General features: G+C 37.8%; 2 protein-coding genes across 3 annotated transcripts in view; both read right to left on the bottom strand.

Annotated features, from left to right (window-relative positions):
• The window catches only part of LOC102117510 (olfactory receptor 5B12), a 64144-nt gene that overhangs the window by 35371 nt on the left and 15747 nt on the right, over positions 1–13026 (bottom strand). The window lies entirely within an intron of this gene.
• Positions 10529–12213, bottom strand: OR5B21 (olfactory receptor family 5 subfamily B member 21). The gene has a single exon (XM_045371885.3). It carries the CDS (start codon positions 11835–11837, stop codon positions 10905–10907), a length of 933 nt encoding a protein of 310 aa, XP_045227820.1. The 5' UTR covers positions 11838–12213; the 3' UTR covers positions 10529–10904.

The raw sequence follows: 13026 nt of genomic DNA, 5'->3' as shown, positions 1-13026 counted from the left end.
TTGTAGAGCCAGCAAAAGAGTGAATCGTTATCCTGATTCTATTACTTAGTATCTGTGTATCTGAGCCTCAGTTTTACCATCTGTAAAATGGGAAATCTGATTCATAAATCACAGGTTATCATTTAGTAGAAAATGATGACACTTCTTCATCTGTTTCATCCTCAATAAGTCGCTTCACATTTTGGGGCCTTGGATTTATCAACTATAAAACTAGGATAATAACCTAAATGTCAACAGGGTAATTATGAGAAACAACAAAGGTGACAATGCCCACCAGAGCTCACAGCACACACAAAACCATCAGGAAGTATTTGAGGAGGGGATAGCTTCTAAGGCTCTTTACATCTCTAGAAAATGTGAATTTTGTGCACACTAGCCACTGTTTTCTGCTTACTTCAAGAAACAGGTCTAAAGATTTAGGACTTTAGTTCTGATGTTCTTAGCAACACAAATCACAATCTTAAAGAAGGTAAAAAATTATTTGGCCATCAGAAATGATCATATAATTAGGAGTGGGTGAGGACAGCAAAAGAAACAAATAGAGTAAAAAAGGCAACTTACAGAATGGGAGAAAATATTTGCAAACTCTGCATCCAACAAAGGTCTAATATCCAGAATCTATAAGAGACTTAAATTAACAAGCAAAAAACAAACAACCTCCATTAAAAAGTGGATGAAAGACACGAACAGTTTTTGAAAGAAGACATACAGTGAACAAGTATATGAAAGATGTTCAAAATCACTGATCATTAGAGAAATGAAAATCAAAAACACAATGAGATACCATCTCATACCAGTCAGAATGGCTATTACTAAAAAGTCAAAAAAATAACAGATGCTTGTGAAGTTGCAGAGAAAAGAGAATGCTTATACACTGTTGGGGGAAATGTAAATTAGTTCAGCCATTGTGGAAAATAGTGTGGCAATTTCTCAAATAACTTAAAACAGAATTCTCATTTGACCCAGCAATCCTAATCCTGGGGATATACCAGGAGGAATAGAAACAGTTCTGTCATAAAGACACATATACATATATGTTCATTGCAGCACTATTCACAAGAGCAAAGACATGGAATCAACCTAAACGCCTATCAACAGTAGACGGGATAAAGAAAATATGATATATATACACTATGGGATACTATGCAATCATAAAAAGAAACAAGATCATGTTCTTTGCAGCAACATGGATGGAGCTGGAGGTCATTATCCTGAGTGAACTAACACAGGAACAGAAAATCAAATATCACATGTTCTCACTTGTGAGAGCTAAACATTTGAACACAAATAATGGAACAAAAGACACCAGGGCCGACTTGAGGGTGGAGGGTGAGAAGAAGGAAGAGGGCTGAAAAACTACTTATCAGGTACTATGCTTATTACCCGGCTGACAAAATAATTTGTACACCAAACCCCCATGACACACAATTTACCTGTATAACACACCTGCACATGTACTGCTGAACTTAATAAAATAAAGTAAAACGAAATACCTATTTCATGTGGGAAAAAAAGAGCAAGCAAGGAGATTGCTCAGATTAGATTCATTGGGAAATAGACTGACACTGAGATCTGTGTGCAGATGGCTCTCCGTGAAGGACTCTCAGGAACAGCATCTATAAGGGAAGATGGCAGCAGAATCAGAGAGAGGGAGAAACAAAGGCCTCAGCCAATCCTTCAGGGTGCTTGGGAGCTAAGATGGCCCTTGGGAGCTGTGTCAAGGAAGCAGGACAAGCGGGAGCTGGCCTTCATACTACTCACTGGCCAATGCTGGATGACACTTCTACAGCTGTTTAATCTTCACCTAGAGCCATAACCTCAGGGGAGGTGGCTCCCATTGACTGAAGGAAATTCTTGGAAGGATTTCAGCTAGGAGATCCAGGTAGCGCACAATGGCATCCACTATCACAGACACTATTATTTACATAAGACGTGCTTGGAATTGAAGAGAGAAATCTGAAGAGCAGCCAACGAGTGACCTAAAAAGAAGTGGTTGTTGGAATTAACTTGAAAATCAGCATACTAGCTCCTGGATACAACATTGTCCAGCTTTAGCCAGGCTCATATATTACTCAGATAAAAAGTGACCGTTATCTGAACAGAAAATCAGTAATGTGTTTATAAGGACAAACATGTTTGTAAGAAAAATGTGTCTGACTCTATCAAAAACATTAAGCAGACAGACTAAATGGCTGCTCATACGCACAAAAGGGGTTGTGGCCGCCAGCCGAGCAGCTGTGGTGTGTGAGGTGGTATGCAGAGTTAGAATACTGCACAAAGTCTCGCTCTGTCACTTCCTGGATGTGAGAATTCAGAAACCACTTCTCCTCCCCGGGCCTCAACTTCTTAGTCAGTAACACGCAACAGGGGAACAAAAACAGCCCTAAGATCTCTCTCATCCTATGTGCCAATAATTCCAGATCTTTATTACCATTGTTAGCAAGAACAAAAATAATTACAAAATGGATGCCTTGGTAATTCCTTCATTTTCTGCTAAGTTAAATTTTGGGGCAGTGTCCTCTGCATTATTCACTTTCCTGATGATTTTTTATAAAACTTTTTGCTTTTTATTGAAATGTTGTAGACCTCTCTTTTATTATTGAGGGTGCTTTATTCCTCATACTCTTTAACATTTATAATTTTGTGAGGTCAGTGACTTCACTCTTGCTCACTGTACTGTCCATGGAAGAGTATCTCTCACAAGCTAGAGGTATCAGTTATATTTCATTATAAACACCAGTTCAGGCTAACTTAAAGGGAAAAAAGGAGGTATTTGAAAGGATATCAAGAGGTTTGCAGAATCAAAAGGAAACTGGGCAAAATGCAGGAGCATTTCAGAGGGCTGAGGAACGGAAGTCAGAAGCAAAGAACCATGTCATGTCTGGAATGGCCCCACCAGCATTTCCCTGCTATAGCAAATGAGCTCCAAGCCTTGATGCTATCTTTCCATCCCTTGCAGATTCAAATTTAGGGGAGTGAGAACTTTTTGCTGGCTGAGCTTCGGACTCATGCCTGCCTCTCTGTGTACCTTCATGAATCTCTCTGTACAGATTTCTCTTCCTTTGGGGGAAGGGAAGGAAATGTTATCCTTGCCTCAGTTTCCATAAACTTGTGGGTGGCGAGGGTACAGGAACTAGACACTCTTCTCCCACCAATCTATTCTCCAAGAAAGAGGTCATTCTCCTAGAAAGTCACGATATTTTAAGCAGGAGAATGGATTCTGGATACACAGAATACCAATATTTGCTAGAGCGGGTGCTCAAATAATGTTTTAGGTGGATATGTGCTCATACATAAAATGCTGAAAATTTCCTCTGAAGCAAACAAGTGCTTTACTTTAACATAGGTGCATAAGGAAAGCTGTTTTAAATATTCTTCTACAGTAGTTGAGATTCTGCCTTATCTCCGACATCTATCTGCATGATATCCAGAATTTCTTTAGTGAAGTTTGAATCTATAGCTTAAATTTGAAAACCTCAATTTGAAAGATAATATCCCTACTGTTGGGCACCAACGTATCATTCCAAACTTATTTTTCATTACTTCTCTCCACAGATATTACACTCCAGCCAAACAGACATTGTTTGCGAAATACATCTGCATGATTTCTCTTCTATTTTACTGTATCTCTCTTGTCCAGAGCAAAGTTATCTTCCTCAATTCCCCACCCTAGAATCTACCCTTCATCTGTTACTATAGCATTTTATATGTATCTCTTGTTGGTTTTTATTATTTTCTACATAGAATTAAAGTTACTTATGTATAGGTCTTATCTCCCCTTTAGTTTTTTTAAATAAACTTTTTGAATATAGGAGCTCTGTTGGGTCTATCTGTTTCTAAACATTTGAAGTGTGAAATATAACATATACAGAAAAGTTTATAACAGAAATTTAGCTATACCACTTTCTAAAATATAAAAGCTTTGTTTGATTTACTTTTTTTAACATTTTTACCATGATATATATTTTGGTGTGTGTGTATATATAAAAATATATTTTATTTTTTATTCATACATACATGTATATAGGTGTATGTGTGTGTGTATATATAAAATTTGATATTCAAAAAAAGGTGCATAAAATACGTAGGTTCATTTGGCTTTCCTTATCTATCTAGTCTCAACTTTCACCTTTCTTCTGAGCTCCCAGTTCAGGTTTCTTAAGTATTGAGGCACATCCCCAGAGAGGAGACATGTTAGCATCTAAAAAACAACATATTATGGGGCAAACTTCTCACCTTTTTCATCAAACTAGCACTTCTTTGATATTTCTGACCATGTCATCACAATTCTTCAACCAATCAGGCAAAATCCAAAAAATTCCTTTAACTGATATGGACTTCACTAATGTTGGCCCAAGGATGCAGCATATATATATATGTATATATAAGTTGATATATATACATATATATCAACATTAGTGATATATACACATATATGTATACATATATATGAATATACATATATACATATACATATATATACATATATGTCACTAATGTTGGCCCAAGGATGCAGCATACACACACACACACACACACACACACACACTCTCTCTCTCTCTCTCTATATATATATATATGTATATATATACACACACACACATATTTTTTTTTTGAGATGGAGCCTAGCTCTGTCACCCAGGCTGGAGTGTGGTGGTGTGATCTCAGCTACTGCAACCTCTACCTCCTGGGTTCAAGCAATTCTCCTATCTCAGCCTCCCAAGTAGCTGGGATTACAGGCACCTGCCACCATGCCCCACTAATTTTTGTATTTTTAGTAGAGATGTGGTTTCACCATGTTGTCAGGCTGGCCTCAAATTCCTGACCTCAGGTGATCTGCTGGCCTTGCCTTGCAAAGTGCTGGGATTACAGGCATGAGCAACCGTGCCCAGCCTCAGCATATATATACACATACATATATACACATATATGTATATATACACATATATACATAGTTGCTTCTGAGCTCTCTATTTCACTCCACTGTATATCCCCACTCCAAAGCCAGCACGTATTTTTGACCTAGGATCTGAAGTATATGTTTATTATATTTGCTTGATTCATAGGTGACCTATGTTAAAGAAATAGTCCACTGTGGGCACTCAATGAATATTGTTTAAATAAGTGAGGCTTGGAAGAAGAGGAAAGGAAATTGATATTTATTTAGTCAATGTGTTTTGCTAGAAACTTTATATACCTTAACTAATTTATTACTCCCAATAGCTTTCTGGGAATTTATTGTTGCCTTTTATAGCGTTGGAAAGTGAAGCTTGTAGAGGGTCCAGAGAGTAGATGATAGCAGCACATAAACCTAGTTCTTTTTCAATTTAAAAGACCACAGTGTTCTTTTACTAGACCTCATAGCTTGCACACTGTAAAATTATCACTAAATTCTTATTATTATGAGCATATTTTAAAAATAAAAGCTCTTTCAAATATCAAAAAAATTCTAGATTCAGTTTGACAACAATTACCACGCAAACACCAATTTCTATCACCCAGTTGGGAACAGAACAAATTAACTCCCCAGATATTCATTTCCATGTATTCTGCTTGTATTTAGTTGTAGTTAATTCTTACACAAATAAAAATAGGTGAAAGATTTGGAAAAAAAAAAACGAATCCAAAATTGTGCTGAACTTCAGCAGTCATCAATATAGTACAAATTAAGACAACAATAAAAGACACTATTCTCTAACCAAACTGGCAAAATTTATAACTCCAGTAATACCAAGAACTGGCAGTAAGAACTCTCACACACTGTTCATAGGAGTAAAAACTGGTATAACTACTTTGGAAAATAGCATCACATTATTTACAAAAGTTGAAAATGGATAAACCCTACAATTCAACAATTCTACTTCCAGGTATATTTAGCCCAGAAAAATTAATGCATTTTTGCACCAAGATACATGACCAAAAGGTTCACATCAGCATAATTAATCACTACCCCAAACTGTAGGTAGGCCATATAAACGAACATGAAAAAATAGACTGGACAATTAAATTTTGTATTTTCTATTGGGTTATCTGTTTTTTTCTTACTGTTTTCTAGAAAGTTTAAAATACACACACATACACACACATGTGTATATATAGACACATAAATATGCACACACATGTGTATAAGCATATGTATATACAATAACTTTTTCTCCTAATTAAATATGCTACAAATATCCTATCCATCCCCCTACACACTTTGTGAAATAATCACAGACTAACAACTGAGAAATTCCATGTTATGAATGGGAGGCAGAATTCTTGGGCTTGAATCTAGAAACCCGATTGGTGAGATCCTACAGAAATTTTTCTGTAAAAGTATGATTTCTCTATAGGGATGCAATTACTCTCAAAGGCGCAGTCTCTTCACCTTGTTTGATGACAAGAAGTTCCAATTGCCTGTAGAAGTAACCGACTGAGGCATTAATGGTTCACACTCTTCTAATCTGAATGGCCAACTTTCCTACAAGCTCCTGCCAACATGCCACCTGCAATCCCACCTCCATACGTGAGTTCAGATGGTTGCTTAGGAACTCCCCATTCAGTTCTGCTTATAATATTATTACCAACAGCAACACTATAGTTCAAAGGAAGTTAGCAATTTTGAAGATGCTTTCTCACCCATTATCTCATTTAGCCTGCAAAACATCCTAAGGAAAGTATGGCTGGTGCTATTGTCTTCACTTTGAAGGTAAGAAAATTGGCTCAGAGATACGTGGCTTATACCAGCTTCACCACTGGCAACTGGCAGAGTTGTGACTAGAAAGTAAGATTGGAATCTTGGAATTCTGGGTTCCATCTACATTATTTTTTCAGAGTTTGGCTCACGTCCCACATCCTCTGAGGATCTTCCTCTGCCCATAGGATTCTTTTTTGCCCCTGATGAGTTCCAATTATTATTTTCTAGACTACTCATCTGATAATGGCCACAAATGCCTTTGAACTATCATCTACCTAGAGGTATGTCCTCTGTTCCACCACTTTATTTTTAAGTTGCTCCTGAAGCAGGAACAATATTGAATATCAACTGGTTTCTTCATCAACTTCACACCATGCCTTTTCTGCAGCTTGTGTCTAGTTAACATTGGTTGAGGCTTGGCTATCACTGTCGGCTGTGGCACTCAAACAGCCAACTCTATCAGACTGAAAACAAATATGCCCTGATCCATTCATGCTCTGTGGAATACTGGGAAAATTTCTGTTGGTAAAGTTATGGAACATTGAGTCATTAACCTCAAGGTGCATTACATCAGTAAACATATATGCAGAGGGCTTTACTTTGTGGAAGTAGGAATTACATCTTACAGTCTTACTTATTTGTATTCTTCAGAGTGCCTTCCACATGGCAAGGACTCATCATGAAAGAGTGTAAGCGAGTCACACATTAAGTAAGACTTCCATTGAAATTTACTAACATACATGGTGACTTATTTTTTCGGAGTCTTGGTCAGGGAAGGCAAAAAACTCAGTTTCATACCTCGGTTCCTCTTTTTAACAGTAGACAGGTAAGTTAACTTCTCAAAGCTTTGGTTTCCTCCACTGCAAAACTGAAGCACAAATAACTATATCATGGTGAACAAATGAAGGTAAAAGTATAAAACGTCTTTTTATACAACAAGTACTTTAAAAAATATGAAAAAGTGTCAAACAAGATTTGGTTCTTTGTGAGTTTAAGCAAGTTAAACTGTAAAAATAGGGGTTTTTAATTGCAAAATGAGAGGATTGGTTTAGATTATTTTTAAATTCTTTCTTTGGCTAAAGAGTCTATGACTCTGCAATTCCAGCTTGAGTTGCCAAGGAATCTAATATTTTAATTTTCCATTCCCAATACATAAACCTCAACAAATGCTCTAATGTACAAAGGGAACATCCTATTTAGAATAATTCAATCATAATCCATTTTTAAAAGAATAATCTATCCTAATATAAATAACTGCCCTGATTTATGAGTTTTCACATTCTCTTTTGAACATTTCAGGTGGGAAGTCCTTGTGCCTTTATCGCACTGTATTGGGCGGCAGGCCCTACACACAGGGTCTCTCATTCATCAGACAATTCCTGCAGGGAGAGAGTGGGTGTTGTTATTAACCAAATGGGCATTTACTCTCCATTTGACAGATTTCCTATGTGGAAGGGAAGAGCTCCTCACAGTAATGTATACTCTGTGAATTGATGTCTTGCTGGCGACAAGACATCTCCTTCTGAGTAGCTTCTATAAATGAATACCCGTGTAATGTTAGTTTGAAATGTAGAGCTGGGAACTTGGAGGGCAGAAAGTTAAACAAGGAATGAAAATAAAAGCTTGGACTTGGATGGGACGAGCTTCACCTGGCTGTCCTTGGACTTCCCATTTTTGCTCAGGCACCTCAAGAGCCAACATGAGAAGTCCAGGGACAGCTAAGTGAAGAAAGAGCTAGTATAGGAATCTCAATGGTATGAAATACACGTTCATTATGATGGGCACATTCACATACTTAATATCATATTACCCTCACACTTTATCCTGTACATTGGGTTCGGTGAGACTAAATGACTTTCTTGAGGTCATACAACTGATAAGAACAGTTAGAATTTTCATCCAGCTTTCGATAGTACTCTTTTATACCTATTTACAGTCAGATGGAACACTTGTTTGAGGTGATTTCAACATAAAATATAAATATGTAGACATTGGGCCCTTAACTCTTAGGAGACCCACATTTTCCTGCTAAACTGAGGTATAAAGGCATAAAGAAATGTGTCCATGAGAATGATAAAATAGACTTTGGGGTCTCAATGGGGGAAGGTTGGGAGAGAGGTGAGGAATAAAAGACTATATATTGGGCACACTGCTCGGGTGATGGGCACACTAAAATCTCAGAAACCACCACTAAATGATTTATGCCTGTAACCAAAAACAACCTGTACCCCCCAAATCTAATGAAATAAAAATTAAAATTATAAAAGAAAGAAACATGCCCAGATACACATGTTAATATATACTGTAATAGTTATCATATATAGACTCTAGATTTTAATTTTTTTTTAGAGATCTAAATGGCCTAGTGGTGAGGAAAGTTCCTGCTTGGGCTGGGCATAGAAATAAGTTGGGAAGGAAAAAGAGGAGAAGGATAAAAGGAAGTAAAGAAGGAGGAGCAGGAAGAGGAGGGAAAAAAGTCAATTATATCAAGTAGGGAAAATGTGTAGGTGAGATTGGAATGCACTCAGTGCTTGGATAGCTACTTCCTAGGCTCTTCTCCAAATGCAGATACTCTTGAGCTCTGTAGCTTTCAATGAGAAAGATTCTCATATACAGTGGATCCTGGCCTGTAAAGGCTGTTCTTCCTTGCGTGTTGCTGGATGGGCCTCATTGCTAAAGAAGAGGGGAGGGAGGGGGCTGAATGGGGGAAGTATAGGTTGTCCAGGCCTTAGGCTCAGAAGCTCCTGATCTTTTCAGGTGATGGCAACCGTGTGCTAGAGAAAGATATTCTCGTGTTTCTCATGTTCCATAACTCCTTCTTTGCAATTTTCCCTGGAAGGCTTATGATTTATCCTCCTCAGACAGAGGCTGCCCTGTACATAATGGAGCCCAATAATCTCAAAACTAAATTGGCATTTTAAGCCAACTGAGTTAGCCAACCAAGATTTCTGGTTTTCATCTATAAAGTTAAAATTAATTTGTGGGTTTTTTTGGGGAGATTTTGAAATCATGACCTATTGTGGTGACTTAGATTAATTGCAGTTATAAACACCATCAAGCAGTTGATATGTGAAAAGTGAAATTAATCACCACTCCCCTCCCACGCACACACATTCGCTCACACCATTTAGCACATGAAACAAGTCCTGAAGGTGGACTAGCACTGTGCGTCATCGTGCTGTTCCTAAGAAGTAAATTTCCAGGCAGGCTTTTTTATTCTTGTAGCATCTAATTACAGAACACTGGAATGCAATGGAGACCCAGAGGTGAGCTGAATTATTGAAAAAATAAAAGCAAAGACAATCCAGAAAGCTATTACGCATCTTCATAATAGATTCGCCAAACTTAAGGGTGCTAAGAAATGCAAGCATTTGATTCAGAAAACAAATATATTTCTTTAGAGCTCTAGGGAAAATTGTTTTTTTCTCTAAACCTTCTGGAAATTTTGGTAATTATGTTAGACAGAGACAAGAAACATAGAAGATAGTGTAGGCTCTCCGAAGGAAGTTATATTTAGTCAGGTTCAAATTTAACTAATTCATCTATTAAAGCATTTCCATACTTACGTATACAACAAGGTGTATTGTTTCCCCAATGCTTTAGAAAAAGGGAATGGAAATTGCAAAGGCACATGACTAGCAAGTAGAGTAGGAATATGGGTAGAGAAGGGAGAGTAGAGAGTTGGAAAGATGTAATCTTCAGTCACCTGACTCGATCTAGTGCCTTGTCCTTTAAATTACAACTTCCTCTGAAATATCATTTAAAATATTGAACCATCCTTTGTCTACATTAGGAAGTCCAACTTTCAAACTCACAGAACAAAGGAATAAAAAACAATACTGCATGTTCAGTTGATCAATATTATAAATGAAGGCGAAATCTTTATACCAAGTTTAATAGTGAATGAAAAATCCTTACAATTAAAAATAGGATGAGGAAAATTCAGTACATTCAGTTATATCCTTCAATCTTCTGCTTTAAAACACATCAAGAAACTAAAGCAAGAAAAGCTCAACTGTCCCATGCTGCTGTTCACTAAATATACGATTATCTTTCTAAGTAAGACTTTTCAACGTGCTGCTTTTTACATTTCTAATAGCAGAAGTAACCGCTGTTCTTGGGGAAGAAAGAACTGAAACCAGCCAAACATTAAAAGTCATGATGGCATTTAGGTGTGAGAGAAAGTTTATCCCTTAATTGCTTGCCTACTTCCCATTCACACTTAATATTGGGGGTACAGTTTGTTGAGTATTTTCCAGAGAGCACTTTTCACTTCTTTGTTCCTAAGGCTGTAGATCAAGGGATTCAGCATGGGAATCACCACTGTGTAAAACACAGAGGCTATTTTGTCTGTGTCCATGGACTGGCTGGAGTTGGGCTGTAAGTACATGAAGATGATTGTGCCATAGAAGATGGACACAGCAGTGAGATGGGAAGCACAGGTGGAGAAGACTTTCTTCCGCCCTTCAGCGGAACGCATCCTTTGAATGGTGATGCATATGAAGAAGTAAGAAATGAGGATGACCAGGAGGGTGAAAAAGACGTTGAAGCCCACCACAAAGAAGACCACCAACTTGCTGATGCGCGTGTCAGAGCATGAGAGAGCCAGGAGTGGGGGAATGTCACAGAAGAAATGATTAATCTCATTAGAACCACAGAAGGAGAGTCTGAAGGTGCCTGCTGCATGGATAGAGGCATTGAGGAAGCCAGAGACATAGGAACCAGTAGCAAGGAGAGCACACACACCTGCTGTCATGGTGGTGGTGTAATGAAGAGGCCTACATACCGCTGCATGGCGGTCATAGGCCATGGAGGCCAGGAGGTAGCACTCAACAGTGGCAAACCCCACAAAGAAGAAGAACTGAGCTGCACATCCATTGTAGGAGATGGCCTTGTCCCCTGACTGCAATGCAGCCACCGTTTTGGGGGCTACAGCTGATGAGTAACCCAAGTCTACAAAGGAGAGGTTACTGAGGAAAAAGTACATTGGAGTGTGGAGATGGGAGTCTGAGTGGATGATCACCATCATTGCTCCATTCCCAAGCAGGGTTATGAGGTAGATGAATAAAAATGCCAGGAGGAGGGGTATCTGAAGATTGGGGTCATCTGTTAATCCCAAGAGGATAAACTCTGTCACTTCTGTTCTATTCTCCATTGTGGTCAACTTGAATTAGCCTGGTGATTAAAGAAGAGGCATCAACCAAATTCAAATGAAAGTACGAGAAGGGATGATGGGATGATAAAAAAGGAGAAAACTAATGTATAGAGAGAACGTACTGTGTGTAAGACTCATGCTAGAACCCTCTGTTATATTAGAGCTTTTAATTCATATGAGATAGGTGCTATTATGACTATCTTACAGACAAGAAAGTTAAGGCTCAGGGAGCTGAATATTGAGCAAGATAGTCTATTTAACAGTCACAATCAAAGTTCACCCCTTTATATTTCTGAATCCAAAGTCCATACATTCATCTTGAATTCTTTAACATATTTACATGATATAAATACAAATTATGATACGAATATGATTGTATGCATTTAATTATTAAAAATAAAAACATCCATCACTCAATGTCTTCCACATTCTACTTCCAATAGTATAGCCTCACTAAAGATTTTCTAAATTTATTTTTCCTTAAAACAACACAAGTTTATTCTCTCAAAGTTCAGGAGGCCAGAAGTCTCAAATCAGTTTCACTGGGCCAAAATCAAGGTGTTGGCAGGACAAGGTGGTGGTGCCCTCAAGGTCTGTTTGATACTAAATCCAAAGATCTTAACCACAACTTTTGAAGCCTTTATAAATTAATCCCTCAACAGTAGTTCAACTGAAAGGGAGTATGGTATATTTAAATATGAGGATGTATTTATATATATATATTTAATATGGAACTACAAATTTGATATATACAAACGTTTTTGTGTATCTGTGTATATGCATATGTCTTTTTTCACCCCTTATCAGAAGTCTGTTGTAGACCCTAATTACAGTTAAGTCCTCCTTTCTCTGCCTCCTCAAAGCACTTGAGTCTTAGCTGATTATTGTACAATTAGTTGGGCAACTACTCACTCTTCGCCTAGCTCTAAGCCCCTTGGGACGGTAACTGTCTTCATCCTCTCTGGTCCACCCACCTTATCATGGCCCCCCACACACATATATAAATATTTGGTGAATCGAACGGAACATCAATAGGAAAGTATAGAAACATTTTTCACGCTCTTTAATTCCACAACAAACCGCCTATTGTCCTCTTGTCTACCAGGCTTGTGCTTTGGGCCAAAATATTAGCTTAGACTTGTCGTATGAAAAATATTCAGGAGTAACAGTGAGTTTGCAGATGGTCAGG

This window comes from Macaca fascicularis, chromosome 14, assembly GCF_037993035.2.
Source record: "Macaca fascicularis isolate 582-1 chromosome 14, T2T-MFA8v1.1".
In the NCBI taxonomy this organism is placed as follows: Eukaryota; Metazoa; Chordata; class Mammalia; order Primates; family Cercopithecidae; genus Macaca; species Macaca fascicularis.
This window is presented reverse-complemented; position numbering and strand designations above follow the sequence as displayed.